Source organism: Tupaia chinensis, unplaced genomic scaffold (genome assembly GCF_000334495.1).
Source record: "Tupaia chinensis unplaced genomic scaffold, TupChi_1.0 Scaffold000074_1, whole genome shotgun sequence".
Classification (NCBI taxonomy): domain Eukaryota; kingdom Metazoa; phylum Chordata; class Mammalia; order Scandentia; family Tupaiidae; genus Tupaia; species Tupaia belangeri.
Window position 1 is genome coordinate 7,692,243 of NW_006159534.1, and position 19,457 is coordinate 7,711,699.

Here is a 19,457-nt window from a genome sequence, read left to right on the forward strand (position 1 = left end):
GTGATGAAGTTTCTTTTTTTTTTTTTTTTTGTATTTTTTTTCTCCTCAGAAATGAAGATGCAATGATGAAGTGATATATCAAGAACACTTTGGAGTGGTGAAAAATTATGAAAATAACTTTAAACTGAGATTGTTATAGATCAGGGTATAGAAAGAACAGGCTAATTTAGAAAAAAAAAAAAGTAGAGTATATGTAAGCTGCAAAAGATGGGCAAAAGGAATTTCCTCAATTTTGCTGATGGTAGTTGTTATCTAATTCCAATTTTTTAGGAGCTTTTCTTAGTTACTTGGTATTTGAGATGAACATGGGTCTCAACTCACATTGTCCCTCAGGGCCAATCAGTGACTAAAAAAATGTGTCACTTAGATGTTCAAGCTTCTCTTCCATCTTTGGTATGAGTTGATACTTATTCTTACGTTGAATTACCTTTTTTCTAAGCCCAGTTGGCTACTCTGAAGTCACAATTACCCTGAAGGTATGAATACCACCATTTCTTACTTCAAGAGAAAAGAAATACCATTTAATCCTCTTCCCATTCAGATTTCCTCTGATTTTCCATTGCCTGGAGCAAAATGGTTGGACTAAGAATATTTATGCTTTATAGAAGACCTGGAAGACCCCTCAAATGCCTTTTATTAATGAGTGAAAGGGGATTTATTCTTCCTTATTGGAGTAATAAAATTTGTTACACTTCATGTAGGTTCCTATGGGGGCAGAGGAGGGAGGTGGAAATGAAGATGATTTAGGATTCCAAAAATTGCAGTTACTTGTGGAAGTCTTTAACTGAAAATAGATCTTTCTCTAGAGATTTGAGTTTGTTCTGAAGAATAATATTACAAAATTCAACATTGCACAATAAAAAAAGAAAAGCAAAAGCAAAAAAAGATTTATGATGATGATCCTTGGCAGTTCGTTTAAACTGGTATGCTCTCTTGGCCTCACATTTTATACCAAGATGCTTTATATTCTTGGTGCTGCCTATATGACCTAAATTGAGTTATACATGTGCAATTCTCATTCTGGGTATAAACTCTCATTTAGTACCCAGCCTTTATCCCATCCTCCTAAAAGACAATGGTATTGAGAGAAGAAAGTAAGAAGAAAATTGCAGAACTAGAGAAGAAGATAGAGCCCCAGGTCCTCTTACACTGGGCCAGAACTGAATTCCTCTCTTACAAAAAGGCCAGTTAGAGCATAGATTTGTGCATAAGAAATGACTTCATCATACCCTTCTTGTCCGCCCCCTAATACAAACATATCTCAAAATAGCCTGAACTGCCATGTTAGCAGTTGATCCAGGGAGAGAGGACTTCGGTGCCACAGCTTGTTGGCATTAACATTAGAGAGAGAGGAAATTAATAAATCTGCACACAGCTTGTAGACCCAACAGAACATGAGAACAACAACTCAGATCTGAATTCTGATATTAGCTTTACTGAAAATTATAACTATATTTGCAATGTGAGGAAGAGGACATTGAATTAAATGAATTTATTTCTTTCAGCAAAATGTCTGTTTAGCTGTTGACTGTGATATGTGTGTCTTAACTAGGTTCCAGAAAGTTGTGTGTGTGTACATATACGTATGTGAACACCACATCATCAAATATGAAATAGTGAAATGAAATAGAATCAACAGTAAAGGATATAGTTCCTTATCACTCATCTTTTATGTAACTCCAGGGTAAAAAGGATGTATGTTTTTCTTTCTACATAAAGGAAGTGTCACATTCTCTGGACAAGAGTTACTGCAAACTTCCTTCTGAGCCAAGTGAGGTAAACTGTAGATGAGTAAGGAAGAACAGAATAAGGGTGGTCACCTCAGTCTGGCACTGGTTAGTTTGCTATCCAGTAGGAGTCTGGATATACTGACATTAGTTTTAATACGTATACATGTGATGTGTTGTCTCATAATTATGTTGAGGATATAGGAAGACGGAAAGGATTCCTTCTCTTTAACTTGTCTATATGAAGAGTAAGTCTCAGAGTGTTATCAAACTCTGATTACATTGTGAAAACTAAGGAAGAATTTTTCATGCAAGCTGCTACAGTAATAAAGAACCATCACTGGTAGATTTTACTATGTGCCTGGTAACTCCATAAAACTCACTACATATTTGATTGGAGTCATTTCTGGATGACATTCTTGATTGAAATAATTTCTGAGGTATCCAGTCACACATCAAAAACTGTCCTCCTGTGTTGTTTTAGATATGTTTTGGGTTGTTAAAGGATAAATATTGGAAGATCCTTATTTTTTTTAATGTGATCATGAAAAGATTGACCCTTCTTGAAGCATATCTATTTACTAGCAGGGAAGCTCTTGAAGGTGATCTAAATTGGAGGGCACCAGTGATTGTCTGCCCATCTAGGGTGAAATATGGCAAATTGCTTTGTTGTGTACCTTGACTTGATTTGTTAACCCAGTAGGAATCATTCTTCAAGAAAGCCATTGAATAGATACTTTATTTTTCTTTATCTTTGCCCTGCCACGCATGGTGCCTGACATGTATTATAGTTACAACCTGCTTGTTGATTAATTAAATGAAAAAAGTTGTGCCTTCTGCTTAGGACTGTAATGCAAAGGTTAGCAAGAACTGTTGGGCTCCCTTTCAAGGTTTTACGTAGTACTTGACCAGAAATGATTCCTGTTCATAGATGGTAAATAACTGATTGTAATAACCAGCAGTATGCTATTTAAATAATATTTCATTTGCAGAGAACATGCTTCTCCATAAAGATCATAACTTGTGGTAAGAAAATGCTATTTTGGGATAATTATTAGCACCTCTTTCGGTTGTAATAAAAACCAAGTTTTGAGTCATTCTTTATGTGCAGAGTTCCCAGACAGAGAATTGCCTTCAAAACAGATGAGAAATTTAAAAGAATATAAAATAGTTCTCAGTTTGTGGTGTGGCCCCTTTTCAAATAGAGAAATCAAAGCTGCCTCTTTTTTTTTTTTCCTCCTGTCTGTGGAACGTAACTCATTGTTAAAAATAATATCCAGTAGAGGAGGTCTTTAAAGTAATGTTCTACCCTCTTTAAACTATTTCTAGAATGCCATTGTATTAATTTATTTATTTGAACGCTTTTTGCTATAGGGCGCATGCGCTCACCAGAAAGACAGAGAGAGATAGAGAGACAGAAAGCGAGAAATCACTGCCCAGGGGACATGGCCACACCACAGTCCCTTCTCCTCCATTCTCCTCTCAGGATCTTGGACACACATGCACACGTACCTGGCGTGAGTTTAAGTTGCTGGGTCAGGGACCCAAACCACGGTCCACTACATGGGAATCCAGCGACATAGCCATTATGCCAACTGCTGGTCCCTAGAATGCCATTTTAAAAGACACTTTAAGTCATTACTTCTTTGTGCTAACTTACATGTGTGTGCTTTTGTAATTTCTAAAAATGTATTTATCACGAAAAAGGCAAAATCTATACAAAGGTAAGAAGAATAGTACAGTAGTCCTCTATGTATATGCATCACCCAACTTCCACAGCCATCAATTCACAGTCAATTTGATTTAATCCATACCCCTACCTGCTTGCTCCCTCCTGTATTATTTTTGAGGCAGGTCCCCAATACACATAATTTCATTAATATATATTTTAGTATGTTTTTGTAAATGATATTTTAAGTGCCCCCTACCCCAGAGGGCTCATGTGCTCATTAAAGACAGGAAGACAGAGAGAGGGAGAAAGCACCCGCCATAGGGCTTGGTCATGCTGCAATCCCTTCTGCCTCTCTCACTCCTTTAAGGATTTGGTGCATGCACTCACATATAACCTGTATGTTTTTTAAGCTGCCAGGTCTGGGGCTCAAACTATGCAGTTGGCCATGTAGAATCCAGCCACTTTAACCACCAGGTCATAGACTGGCCCAAGATATCCTTTCTTTAGAAAGCATAACTACCACCAGTTTCACCCCTAAAAATAACAATGATAATAATGCCCTACTATCTCTAAATACCCAATCACTATTTAAACGTTTTATTCATTCATATATTTATAATTGATTTTATCTTGTTGCAGTTTGAAACAGAATATAAAGAAAATCCCACTATTATAAGAAACTAGGCTGACCCTGTGGCTTAGTGGTTAAGGGAGCTGGATCCTATGTGGCCAATGACCTTCTAATCCTGGCCCCAGCAGCTTGAAAAACACCCCAGGCATGGGACCCACAGTTGGCATAATGGTTATGTTGTTAGACTCCCACTTGGCTGACCGTGGTTCAAGTCCCAGATCTGGAGGCTTAAAACTCATGCCAGATGTATGTGCATGCATGCCCAAAATCCAGAAAGGAGAATGGAGGAGAAGGGGGATTGCAGCAAGGCCATCCCCTGGGGGGATGATTTCTTGTTTCCTATTTCTCTCTGTAATGCAAAGGTTAGCAAGAACTGTTGGGCTCCCTTTCAAGGTTTTACGTAGTACTTGACCAGAAATGATTCCTGTTCATAGATGGTAAATAACTGATTGTAATAACCAGCAGTATGCTATTTAAATAATATTTCATTTGCAGAGAACATGCTTCTCCATAAAGATCATAACTTGTGGTAAGAAAATGCTATTTTGGGATAATTATTAGCACCTCTTTCGGTTGTAATAAAAACCAAGTTTTGAGTCATTCTTTATGTGCAGAGTTCCCAGACAGAGAATTGCCTTCAAAACAGATGAGAAATTTAAAAGAATATAAAATAGTTCTCAGTTTGTGGTGTGGCCCCTTTTCAAATAGAGAAATCAAAGCTGCCTCTTTTTTTTTTTTCCTCCTGTCTGTGGAACGTAACTCATTGTTAAAAATAATATCCAGTAGAGGAGGTCTTTAAAGTAATGTTCTACCCTCTTTAAACTATTTCTAGAATGCCATTGTATTAATTTATTTATTTGAACGCTTTTTGCTATAGGGCGCATGCGCTCACCAGAAAGACAGAGAGAGATAGAGAGACAGAAAGCGAGAAATCACTGCCCAGGGGACATGGCCACACCACAGTCCCTTCTCCTCCATTCTCCTCTCAGGATCTTGGACACACATGCACACGTACCTGGCGTGAGTTTAAGTTGCTGGGTCAGGGACCCAAACCACGGTCCACTACATGGGAATCCAGCGACATAGCCATTATGCCAACTGCTGGTCCCTAGAATGCCATTTTAAAAGACACTTTAAGTCATTACTTCTTTGTGCTAACTTACATGTGTGTGCTTTTGTAATTTCTAAAAATGTATTTATCACGAAAAAGGCAAAATCTATACAAAGGTAAGAAGAATAGTACAGTAGTCCTCTATGTATATGCATCACCCAACTTCCACAGCCATCAATTCACAGTCAATTTGATTTAATCCATACCCCTACCTGCTTGCTCCCTCCTGTATTATTTTTGAGGCAGGGCCCCAATACACATAATTTCATTAATATATATTTTAGTATGTTTTTGTAAATGATATTTTAAGTGCCCCCTACCCCAGAGGGCTCATGTGCTCATTAAAGACAGGAAGACAGAGAGAGGGAGAAAGCACCCGCCATAGGGCTTGGTCATGCTGCAATCCCTTCTGCCTCTCTCACTCCTTTAAGGATTTGGTGCATGCACTCACATATAACCTGTATGTTTTTTAAGCTGCCAGGTCTGGGGCTCAAACTATGCAGTTGGCCATGTAGAATCCAGCCACTTTAACCACCAGGTCATAGACTGGCCCAAGATATCCTTTCTTTAGAAAGCATAACTACCACCAGTTTCACCCCTAAAAATAACAATGATAATAATGCCCTACTATCTCTAAATACCCAATCACTATTTAAACGTTTTATTCATTCATATATTTATAATTGATTTTATCTTGTTGCAGTTTGAAACAGAATATAAAGAAAATCCCACTATTATAAGAAACTAGGCTGACCCTGTGGCTTAGTGGTTAAGGGAGCTGGATCCTATGTGGCCAATGACCTTCTAATCCTGGCCCCAGCAGCTTGAAAAACACCCCAGGCATGGGACCCACAGTTGGCATAATGGTTATGTTGTTAGACTCCCACTTGGCTGACCGTGGTTCAAGTCCCAGATCTGGAGGCTTAAAACTCATGCCAGATGTATGTGCATGCATGCCCAAAATCCAGAAAGGAGAATGGAGGAGAAGGGGGATTGCAGCAAGGCCATCCCCTGGGGGGATGATTTCTTGTTTCCTATTTCTCTCTCTGTCTCTGGCGAGCACATGTGCCCTATAGCAAAAATTTCTCTTAAAAATAAATAAAGAAAGAAAAACATCCCATATGCATGTGCATGTGTGCCCCAAATCTCAACAAGATGGAGAGGAAGGGATTGCAGCTTGACCATGTCCCATGGTGGTGGTTGTGGTGGTGAGGGGGGTTCTTTCTCCTCTCTCTCTCACTCTCGCTCTCGCTCTCACTCTCCCTGTCTGTTTCTGGCAGTGCATGTGCCCTCTGGCATCTAAGAGAAACACAAAAACAAGCAACAGCAATAAAGAAACTAGATCAATCTCTTGCAGAGTTACTCCATAGTATAGGTTATCCTGATTCTGTCTTATTGATGTAATTTAACATGATTCTCTGCCCTGTATTTCTTGCAAATTGGTAGGTAACTCTTGATGCTTAATCAATCTTAAGTTTGAGTATTTTTGCCAAATTACTCCATAGATGATATGGCGAGTTCTACCGAGAGGAAGGAAACACATTGTGTTAGCTAGCCTGATTTTGTGATATTACAAGAATTTGACAATAAATACATTAATTCATTAATTCAACTCTAGGTCTCTTATTTGGAATGATTTTTGGAGATCACAGTCTAGGTTCTCATATTTTTTTTCAACTGAATTAATATTGTGACCAGACTTGTCAGTGAAGAGGGGTAGAAATAGAATATAGCGCCAGTTCATACTAATACATGCAGTACAAATTCAAAGCAGAGTTCTTACTCTAAGATTCAGCGTTGGATATCCTTTTCCCATGTGGAGAATCCTATTTTGCCAATTTAATGACTGTGTCTCTTCTGACATTTTGATTTTTCTGAAGCTCATTTTCAAGTAGCTTTCTCAGTAATTGATCGTAAGAACAATATTCCTTGAGTTCCTTTATATTGAAAAGAGTTTACCTGTGTCATTTATACCTAAGTTTGGTTTATATAAAATACTGGGCACCTTAAAAATGAAAAACTTAGCATTTTCTGTCTTTAGTGTTTTAGATATGTTATCCTCCTATGTCTTCTGGTATAGGGTGTTGATATCTGAATATTTAATGATAGTAAGATTCTTTCTTCATAAGGAACTTGGTCTTTTGCCATTATGATCAAAGGATACTTTGTTTTTCCATATTATTTTAAATACACAAAGTTTTGGGCCAGCTGATGGTGTGGCCATTCTCCAGATGGGAGTCTTTCTCACTTTTCCTCTTTCTCTCTCTCTCCAGTGAGTGCATGTACCGTCTGGCAATTTGTTTTTTTAAAGAAAAAAATAAAAGTGAGTTTTTTTGTATTTGTTTTTTATCTTACTAAGTAGAAATTAAATTTACTTACTTAATTTTTAGTAAATTTATTTATTCTATTAGGTTTTATTTTGTTTATCGACTCCATAGGATTTTTTATTTTTCTATCCATGTTATGTACATATAGCAATAGTTTTATTTTTCTAAGCTTTTTTTTTCTTTTTTGACTTTTAACTAGATAGAAATTTTAATACAATATTTAATAGAATTGGGAAGAGTTGTATACCCTGTATTATTCCTTAAATAAGGGGAAAACATTAAAGACCATTGTTCATGATAGTTGTAGGTTTTGCATACATGCTATTTATATAATTGAGTAAGTTTACTTTTTTTTTTTAAAGAGGTTTTTGCTATAGGGCGCGTGCGCTCACAAGACAGAGAGGCACAGAGAGACAGAAAGCGAGAAATCACCCCCCAGGGGGGATGGCCACACCGCAATCCCTTCTCTTCCTTTCTTCTCTCGGTATCTTGGGCATGCACACACGAGTTTTAAGCCACTGGGTACTGGACGTGAACCGCGGTCGACTACATGGGAATCCAGCGACATAGCCATTACGCTGACTGCTGGTCCCAAGTAAGTTTACTTCTATGAGCTTTCAGAGAGATTTTTCTCTTTTTCTTAATGAATTAGTATTTTTTTCCAATTTTTCTGCACTTATTAACATTACCACTGTTTCTTCTTTGTTAATGTGACAAGTTATACCAATTACTTTTCAACTATTAAAGCCACTTTGCATTATCAAGATAAATCACGTTGCTCATGACGTATTAACGTTCTTAGAAATGGCTTCATTCAATTTGTTATTGTTTTGTTAAGGCTTTTTGTTTTTGTTTATGTTCATGAGGGATATTAGTCCATAAATTTCTTTTTTTATTTCATATTATATGTTTTAGTTTTTTATATTTATATCAGATTAAGTTAGGCTCACAAAATGAGTTAGAAAACATACGTCCTTTATTTTCTGAATGAATTAGTGTAAAGTTTGGCTTTATTTCTTCACCAAATGATTGTTAATTTCTGTGTGAAACAGTTTGGGCCAGAAGTACTAGGAAATGGATATCATTTGGATTGCAAGTTTATCAATAAGTTTCCTTGTCTGAAAGTAAATTTTAATTTATTAAATAAATATAGAACTATTTCTGTTTTCTAGTCATTTTTTGTCAGTTTTTAAAAGTTTTGTTATTCAAGAACTTTGTCCATTTCATCTAAAGTGTCAAATCTGTTGGCATAAAAATGTTTATAATACTATTATATTGGTGCCAGCTGGCGGAATAGTGGTTAAGATGGCTGGACCTCACATCGCCAACTGCACAGTTTGAATCCTGGACCCCGTGGCTTGAAAGTAGTGCATGTGTACCCAAAATCCCAAAAGGAGAATGGAAGAGAAGGGAGTGCAGTGTGGCATCCACTCTGGGGAGTGCTTTCTCCCTTTTCCTCTCTCTGTCTCTTTCCAGCAAGTACACACACCCTATAGTGCAAACATCAAATAATTGTATTATTTTCTGAGGTCTTTGTGATCTATTATGATGATGATGGTTTAATTCCTGATGTTGTTAGTAATTGGTATTTTCTTCTCTTTTTTTTTCTTAACCAGTCTTGGGTAGAGGTTTATCAATTTATTGAACTTTTCAGTAAGCCAACCTCTGACTATTGATTTCCTGTAAGGTTTACTGTTTCTTTGTTTTGTGCTCTTTTTATTTTTTTATTCTTCTAAGTTGTGTCTAATTTGCTTTTTTATAGTTTCTTGAGTTGGATGCCTATCTTGGCTTTATGCCTCTCTAATACAAGCATTTTAAGGCTCCAAATTTCTGTCAAAGTACTGCTTTATCTACATCCCCCACATTTTTTATATTTTATGTTTTTATTTTTATTCAGTTTGAAATATTTTCCATTTTTAAGAGCTCTTTATCTTTTAACTTTTTATATATTTTAATTTCTCATTTACATATAATTACATACTTTTTTGTTGGCTATAGTATGGTTTTTCAAAGCATGCATACAGTGTGTAATAATCAAACGAAGGCTATGGACATATTCATCATCTTTTAACATTGAGCATTACATTACATTGTGCAAACTAAACCCTATTAGTAGAAGAATGATAATAATATAGTACAAAACAATTTACTTCTTTATAGTTTGTTTCTTGAGTTGAATGCCTACATTATTGATTTTACATCTTTATTTCAAATATAGCATTTTAAAGTTCCACGTTTCCCTCTAAGTACTTCTTTATCTGAGTCCTGAACATGTTCATATTTATGTTTTGTTTTTTTATTCAGCATATGCACCACCATCACTGAGCATTGCATATGTTGGGCACATTCAATAGTTGTCCTACTACTTTTTGGGAGGTATAAATTAAATACAACAATGACCCTTTTCTTCTCTGTTGTGGTACCCTGTTCCTTAACCTATTTCCCTTGTTTACATGTGGTTTTGTATTTGTTACTTCACTACTCTCTACATCTATGCCACTGAATCCTTTAGTTTCCTCCACAGAATGTAGACATTTGGGGAACCAGAAGATGGTATAATGGTTACATCGCTGAACTCCCATGTAGTTGACCACAGTTTAAGTCCTAGACCCAGAAACTTAAAACTTGTGCATGCAAACCCAAAATCCTGAGAGGAGAATGGAGGAAAAGGGATTGCAGTGTGGCCATTTCTCTTTGTCTTGTGCATGTGCCCTATAGCAGAAATTTCTCCAAAAAAAATTAAAAATTAAAAAAAAAGAATGTGGACATTTGGTATATGTTAAGTGGGTCATATATTATTTGCCTTTTATAGTCTGGCTTATTTCACTTAGCATAATATCTTCTAGATTTCTACACTTTGTGTCAATTGACAAGATATTGTTCTTTGTGGCTGATCGGTATTCCATTGTGTGTATGTGCCACATTTTCTTAATCCTTTTATTGGGTGTTGGTTACTTAGGTTGATTCCATCTCCTAGCTATTGGGAATAACACTACAATAAACATATATGTGTAAATATCTCTCTGACAGAATGATTCCTTGTACTTTAGGTAAATACCCAAGAGTGGTATTACTGGGTCATATAATAACTGTCCGTTTAGATTTTTGAGGAACCTTCATACTGTTTTCCATAGTGGCTATACTATTTTTTATTCCCACCATCAGTATATGAAGGTTTCTTTTCTTCCACAAATATTTTTGTGACCTATGGATTATTTATAGTAGCTTTATTTAATTTTCAAATTGGACATTTCTTTGATATTATATTGTTCTTTCATAATTTAATACCACTGTGTTCAGGAAACATACTCTGGATAATTTCAGTCCTTTGAAATTTATTGAGACTTGTTTCATGACACAGCATATGGTCCATGTTGGTGAATATTTTACATGCTCTCATATATTTTAACATTAATTGTAATCTTCTGTAAATACTAGTTAGATCATTTTGTTGAAAATAATGTTAAAATTTTCTACATCTTTAGTGATATTTTTATCAAGTCCTCTTGCTTACTGATGAAAAAATGTTAAAATATCCATTTTGACTATGATTTTTATCTCTCTTTCCTTTTAGTTCTGCATTTTTTGCTTCATCCTTTTTGAAACTCTTTTATTTGCTACATATATAGTTAGGGTTGTTATAACTTCCTGATGACTTGGATGTTTTTATTATGATGACATGACACTCTGGTAATGGTCTTTGTTTTGAAGTCTACTTTATCTGATAATAAGTAAAGCCACATCAACTTTGCTATGCTTAGTGTTTGAATGGCGTACTTTTCTCCACTGCAGTACTTTTCTCTTGCTCATTTTGTATGGGATTAGTTTTACTGAACATTTAAGAGGAATAGATACATGAGGATAGCTTTTCTAGCTTCTTTGCACAATAGCTTTCTCTTCTATTGCTTTTGCACAATGGTAAATATGTTCTTCCTGCAGTATTTTTGTCTTTTGTTCTTGAGTTTATGCTGCACAATTTGAGTTTCACTCCCAGTATTTTCTCTCAGTGCAGATTTTGGCCCTAAAAATGAATTTCCCTTGGAAAGTACTAAGAGTTTACATAGCCTAGACTGCTCCCAGCCTTTTTAGAAATTACTATAGATCTTTTTTTCTCTTCCATCCATTATAATATATAACACTTCTTCCGGTTTCAGCTGAGTTTTCAGATTAGCCTGATACTTTTTACGAATACCTGTTTGTGATCTGGGGATTCTTCTTATGGTAAGCCTCCTATTGCTTTCTTCTGGTTCTTACACAGGTCATGTCCCCACATGAGTTAGATGCTGTCAGTACTGTCATCACCTGTTTGCATTCAGAGGTTTGTGGGGATATTGGGTACTTAGTGTCCCTGTGGTACTATTCTGTGAACTTTGATTTTTAATATCTCAGTTGCTCTATTTTTGTGTAGGATTCAAATAATTCTGCTGTGGTAGCTATCTTTTTAGAGCTCCATGGAAACTCCATTGCAGAGAATTCTTTCTGTTCTAACTGGTATTTGTAACAAAAGCAGTATGGTGCTGATATTTTCCAGGAAAAGCCATGTAAGAATCTAGATTAGAGAGTTTTTGATTGTTCAGTGACCTATGGAATTGTCTCATATTGTGATAATATGACATTTTCCCCCCCAATTTTAGTTTTTGCTATAAGGAGTGTGTGCTCCCTGGAGAGAGAGAGAGAGAGAAAGTGATAAATCACCCATGGGGATGGGATGTCCATGCCACAATACTTTCTCCTCCATTCTCTTCTCAGGATCTTGGGCACACATGCACACATGCCTGGAATGTTTTTCAAGCCTCCAGATCTGGGACTTGAACTGGGAAGTTGGCCACATGGGACCCAGCTGTCTTAACCACCGTGCCACAGGCTAGCCCAGCATTTTTTTTAGTGTATGACTGCATTTCTTTTCACTACTGACTCCTAGTGTGCCAGTCATTTTGAGAGCATCTTGCAGAATAGCCTATGTAGTCAGGAAATTCCCAAATAAGATGCCTCTTCTTTGTACTGATCTTATATTTCTACGTAGTGAATGAGACCCTCCTTATGTTGACCAGGGTCTTTGTCTAGATCATTATTCATAGGATTATAAGACTCACTATTAAGTCATACATTTAGTATTTGCTAGTCATATGTTCATTGTCAAATAACCTTTGAAATTCTTCTGAGCATCATGGAACTGTAATATGAATCTGTATCTGTCCAACCTTCTGAGGACTGGACCTCCTGAACCATGTATAGTCACAGTGTTGACTGCCATGTTGGTATTCACTCAATCACAGGGTCAGAATCATTAATGAGAGACTTTATCAGCACATCTTGGACTCTTGCTCAAACCAGCCCCCATAAGAAGTGTAAGAAGACATTTGGTATATGAATAGCATATATGGAATACATATCAGTTTGAGAGCAAATGGCTGATATTTCATTCGTTCAGAGTTTAGAAAGTATAGGCTCACTACTTCCCATATATTCCAACTTGATTACAGATTTATTTCTGAAATATGTCAGATATATAGTGATTAATTTTCAAAATGAATTTGGACCGGGGTAATTATTAGTTTAGGAAGATTTTTGTTAGCTGCTACTATCTTTGTCTAAAACTCTATTGTGAGACTGTAAGAGAACTACTGTTTGTGTCTGAAGAACTTGAGTCCTCTTGGTAATAATAATTGTGCATGAATGAAATCAGCATTTGGATGGAGGAATAATATTCCATATTGGAAAGTAATCATAACTTTTATGCTCTTATGTGTGTGTGTTTTGACAGCTTTTTGGAGACGACAGCCTATTTCTTCATGAAACCAAAACTTGGAGAGAAGGAGGTATCCCCAAATGTTTTCTTCACTCTCTGGCATGAATTCAGCTCTGACTTTAAAGACTTTTGGAAGAAAGAGAACAAACTTATTCTACAAGAGAGGTAGGTATTTTCATTTGTACAATGGCATTTAAAAACTGGTATTTTATTAGGTGTGACACCACTGAGGTTTGCCAACTTTTATAGCCTGAGTGAAAAATTAGATGGCCCTCAACCTGGAGTTACAAGTCAAAGAGGGTGCTGACATTTGGCAGAATTTAGAGTTAGAATGAGAAGAGTCAGGACCGAGGTTGTGATGCCACAGAGGATAACTGGGATGATGGTTTGCCAGCATTGCTGTCTGGTAAAATAACTTGTTAGGAGGAAACCACATAAAAGCAGACCATGTAACAAAGATTAAACAACCTTCCTGGAATGATAAACCCACTCACCTCAAAAGATGGATAACAATACTATCAAGGTAAGATGAATAGTTTTTGTTTTTGCTTGATTCATGGGATATTGTCACTTTCGCATGTTTTTCCAAATTTCACCCAGATGTCACCAAGGAACACAAATGATCACTATTTTTTTAAAAGACTGTTCAAGATTCTTCTAGAATTATATCATATTTCCTAATGTAAATTTTTTTTTAGGAATGAAGGGACATTTCTTCTCTTAAGTATGTGAAATAAATTCTCCATGATAATGAAATTCCTTTGAGGCATATTAAATATTAAGTCATGAAGAAAGCTAGCCTTCCCCAGGAAGCATCCCCAAATAGCTGGGTCTGGTGGGAAAATGAAAGGGAAACATAATCTACACTATAAAGCAAGTCCTAATACCGAACCAATTATACTACATCCTAACATCCCTGCACTGACAATGAGTTCGCTTTAGATCTTTAGAGAACTTACATCCTGAGGGACTTCATTCATCACTACCACAAAAATTCCACAGTTTTCTGCTTATTGTCTTCATTTTGGTCTGCTTACATATGAAGCCAGGATCATCCACTTCACTTTCATTTGTAAATCAATTTTAATAACCTCCCTAAATCAGGCAAAATTAATTGCCGACAATTTTTAGGCATCTCAATTGTGCCAGATGTGTGTACACTCATATAATTAATTAGATGTCATCATTCTACACCTCAGTAAGAAACTGTGCACCAGTAAATAATAGATGGGGAAAAAAAGAAGTTGAAGAGAAGGAAAACTGCTTAAACTTCTCCTTTAAAGATAATGAGCTTATTCTACCTAAAAAAACAAACAAACAAACAAACAAAAACAAAACAAAACAAAAAACAAAGTCCATCAGTAGAGGTATACACAAAAAATGAGGTTTTAGTAAGATGTCCATGCAGGTGAAGTAAAAAATACAGTAGTCTAAAAATGAGCACATTTGAATCACTGTTTCTTTTTTGCAGAATTAGCTATGTATTAAGTGATTTTTACCTCCCAAAAGGAAAAGAAAACTTTTTTTTTTTTCATGTTAGCACATCATATGTACCTAACTTCCCTTCATGGCTCAGCCTAGGTCTCCACATGCTTCCTTTTATCACAGATCTGAACTTGTACCCCTAGAAAAAAGTTTGGAATTCATTCACACTAAGGTTCAAAGTGCTACACCTTACATGATTATTTGCACTGTAGCTAGGATTAGAGTCCTCAATGAAGGCAGAAGTGGTATGGATTTAGGCATCAACAAGAGTGGACTGATGGTGCTTAGCTGTCCTGATGCACTGTGAGCAAGTGCATACCTGCAGAAATGGCTTGGTCCTGTCGGGGCACAGTCTCTGGAGGTCTCAGAACAAGATCATGGTAAGCACACTCATGGTAGCTCTCTTCTGCTACCAAACAGTAGTATGTAAGCTGGTGAGATGCCATCTTGGAGAAGACATTGGGACTAATTCAGGGGTACACCTCCCTAAGCATATGCACAGTCTCTGTCCAATGTGTGCCCCATGAGACAGAACTGTGTTTCGAGGTAACAGCATCAGCAGTGACCCACTGCTTGATGGTATTGTATGAATGCATGTGAGGTGCCCAGAACTGGTGTTCCTTCACTCTCTAAGTATCTCAGACTGCATCCTGTGCTTGTCATGCTCTAGGAACACTCTATGGGCTTTTGGTGACTTTGCTTTTATTTGGACAGTATTGTAGTATTGTAAATTAGCAGAGTATTAGTATTCTTTATCACAGACTTCTCATTTTTTCTCTATTTTTTTTTAAGAGATAGATTTTTGCTGTAGGGAGCATGTGCTCGCTAGAGAGACAGAGAGAGACAGAGAGACAGAAAGCAAGAAATCATCCCCCAGGGGTAGATGGCCATGCTGCAATCCCCTCTCCTCCATTTTCCTCTTGGGATTTTGGACACACAGGCATATGCCCCCAGCATGAGTTTTAAGCCACCAGATCCAGGACTTAAACCACAGTTGACTGTGTGGGAGTTCAGTGACCTAACCTTTATGCCATCTGCTGTTCCCTTGACTCATTTGATTTGACAAAGGGCCACAGAAGAACATGTGGCAGGTGAGATTGCTGCTTTGTCCTTTGACTTTAAAAATCTATTATACTCCTTAGCAAATGATAACCAGGCTACTTTGAAGAAGTCATTAGTCTGAATTTGTTTATAGAACAAGTTTAATCCCTTTCCTTAGCACTGGACCAGCTACATAATTTCTGGGAAATAGTATGACCCAAAAATGTGAATCTCTTGTTCTATTTGTAATTTCAAGATGGCGAAGTATTAAACCAAGTGCAGAGGCTTTCTGAGGACGGTGCCCTCATTATTGCCCAAATCCACACCTATGTGGTCAGTCCTGCCTTAGTGGAAACTTTCTATCACATTTGTGCAATTACATAGAAGGGTATTCCAGGAATATTTTGGTTCCCTGAGGTAGTGATAGGGTGTGAGGGTGTGGTCCTTTAAGACTGTGAAACTGAAACTTCTAGTATAGTTGCTCTGAGTGTGAGCAGAACCTCAAGTAGATTACACATACTTAAAATGGGATGTGGTTTCCTATCCTATTTATTTCCCTCCTCTGTCTGTTTATAAGTATCATCAACATATTTAGTTTGGTTGCTAATCCCATGCTACCTAACAATATTTCCAGTGCTTCTTGCATTTTGGTTTTTATTTCCCGGCAGTTTGTTTAGTATCTTTCTTTTTTTCCCCTGGAGTATGCATGCACTTACTGGAGAAAGACAGAGAGAGATAGGAGGAATGGCCATGCTGCAATCCCTTCTCCTCCGTTCTTCTCTCAGGATTTTGGGCATGCATGCATGTGTACCCAGTGTGATTTTTAAGCAGTTGAGTCTAGGACTCAAACCATAGATTCAGCCATATGAGATCCAGCCACCTTAACCGCCACGCCGCCAGCTGGCCTGCCTTTCTTCTCTGTGTCTTCATAAATATTTGCTGATTGGGGCCAGCAGGTAGCATAGTGGTTAAGGTGCTGGATTCCCACATGGCCAACTGCAGTTCAAAACCCAGAGTCCCAGACCCAGCAGTTGGAAACTCAGTGCTGGGTATGCATGTGTGCATGCCCAAGATCCCAAGAGGAAAATGGAGGAGAAGAGATTGTGGCATGGTCATCCTCCTTGGGGGGTGATGTCTCACTTTCTCTCTGTCTCTGTCTCTCTGGCAAGCACACACACCCTATAGCAAAAAAATCTCTCCTAAAAATATGTGTGTGTGTTTGTATGTGTGTGTGTGTATTTGCTGATTTGACATACTGCATTATTGTCTTTGATATGGTAATAAAAGCCTCACTTCAAATACCTTCACCCAAAAGAGACACCTTGCTTAGGCAGTCGAACCATGTAAGGGCAGGGATGAAACTTGCCCATGCAGTGCCTCAATGCAGGATTCATCCAGTGGTGTGAGTCAATCCCGTTTCAGCAAGGGGACATGCCCCATAGCCAAATGAAGTGAAATGAAATAAATAAAATGTTTTATCAGACTAGCCTGAGACCTGCTAGTTATGGTGACTGGATCCCACATGGCCAACAATATGGTTTGAGTCTTGGACCCTGGTCAAATACAGTGCGGGTTTTTTGTTTGTTTGTTTGTTTGTTTTTATCTACTTGAAACTAGGCATATACTTATTAGTAAGCAATTCTTTTTTTAAAAAATCTATACTTGTCTGGGAACCAGCAGTTAGTGTAATGGCTATGTCACTGGACTCCCACGTAGTCTACCGTGGTTCGCGTCCCGGACCCGGTGGCTTAAAACTCACACCGGGCGCGTGTGCATGCGTGCCCAAGATCCCGAGAGGAGAATGGAGGAGAAGGGATTGCGGCATGACCATCCCCCCTGGGGGTTGATTTCTCGCTTTCTGTCTCTCTGTCTCTCTCTGTCTGTCTGGCGAGCACACGCACCCTATAGCGAAAACCTCTCCAAAAAAAAAAAATCTATACTTGTCAACACCGAGTGACATAAAATATGAAAAATATATTTTTTAAATTGACACATAATGGTGGTACAGATCTGTGGGGTAAAGTTTTTTTTAGCACATGAATTTAATACATAATGATCAAAGTGGGATAGTTAGCATGTCCATCATCTCGAACTTTTATCATTACCTCCTGTTGGAAACATTCAAAATTCTTTCTTTTCGCTAATCTGAAGTATGCAGTAAATTATTGTTAACTGTAGTTATCCTACCGTACTAGAACTTCTTCCTCTTATCTAACTGTAATTTTGTATCTCTTAACCAACATCTCTCAAAATCCTCCCACCACCACTCTTCTCAGCCTCTAGCAATCACTGTTCTTTTCTTTTTTTTTTTTAAAGAGGTTTTTGCTATAGGGTGTGTGCGCTCGCTAGAAAGACAGAGAGAGACAGAGAGAGACAGAGATACAGAAAGCGAGAAATCACCCCCCCAGGGGGATGGCCATGCCTCAATCCCTTCTCCTCCATTCTCCTCTCGGGATCTTGGGCATGCACACATACGTGCCCGGTGTGAGTTTGCGCCACCAGGTCTGGGGATCAAACCACAGTCGACTACATGGGAGTCCAGTGACATAGCCTTTATGCCAACTGCTGGTCCCTGTAATCACTGTTCTACTCGCTGCTTCTGTGAGGTCTTTTTGTTTGTTTGTTTGTTTGTATGAGTCCAGGTATGTAGCATTTCTCTTCCTATATCTGGGTTATTTCACTTTCCCTAATGTCCTCCAGGTTTGTCCATGTTGCTTCAAATGACAGGGTTTCATTCTTTTTAATGACTAAACAATATTTCATTGTGTGTTGTGTGAATGTGTAGCACCGGTTTTTATTCCTCTATAAGTGGATTGATGGACTGATGGATTTAGATGGATTCCATATCTTGGGTATTCTGAATAGTGCTCCAGTGAACATTAGAATGCAGATATATCTTTGACATACTGATTTCCTTTCCTTTGGATATATACTTGGGTTATAAAGCAGTTCTGTTTAGTTTGCTGAGAAAATGTCAAACTGTTTTCCAATAGCTCTAGTCATTTACGTTGTCACCAACAGTGTCAGGATCTGCACCTCTGGGGACAGGGCTACAGCTGGTGCCAGCTGTAAAGGGGTTGGTGACCTCAGACCCTCAGTAGGATGTGTACAGGGCATGGAGGTGTTATTGTTTAGGGGGCTAATATGCAGCCAGTGGCAGCTGTAGCAACCAGGCCAGTGGCCTTCAGACCCTGTACAAAGTGCTTCTGGTATACAGAGGTCCTGCCAGTCAAGGGGGCAGGGGCATCAGTGGGTACATCAGCACTCATGGCTGATGTCTTTAGACCCTGGGTAGGACATGCTGTGTGGGGACCCTGTCAGTAGAGGGTGCAAGATTGTCCATCATAATGATGGCAGCAGGCGCGTGTTGAGGAGTCAGGCTCTAAATGGGATGTGTGGAAGCCCCTCTAGGTTTGGCAGTGGGGTTGATGGTGGTGTCTGCATCAAAATGGTCTCCTCAGGGCCTGTGCAGGGCATGTGTGGTTTGTTAAGGCCATGCTGGGCAATGGGGTGGGACCACCTGAGCCAGCAGGAGCCGTGGCACCTGGGCTGGCAGCTCTGGGTCCCAGGTGGCATGTGTGTGGTGCACAAAGCCCATGCTGTGTGACAGAATGGGATCATGTGAACCATCAGAGGCAATGGCACTAAGACTGGCCGCCCTGGGCCCTGGACAGTGTGTGTGTGATGCATAGAGGTTGTGCCAAGCAAGGGCTG

At 38.2% G+C, this 19,457-nt stretch overlaps 1 protein-coding gene across 1 annotated transcript in view; it reads left to right on the forward strand.

Annotated features, from left to right (window-relative positions):
* The window catches only part of FMN2 (formin 2), a 407,588-nt gene that overhangs the window by 362,438 nt on the left and 25,693 nt on the right, over nucleotides 1-19,457 (forward strand). Inside the window, 1 exon segment of the mRNA XM_027767852.1 lies at nucleotides 13,233-13,382. Within this exon segment, the coding sequence (XP_027623653.1) occupies nucleotides 13,233-13,382 (150 nt within the window).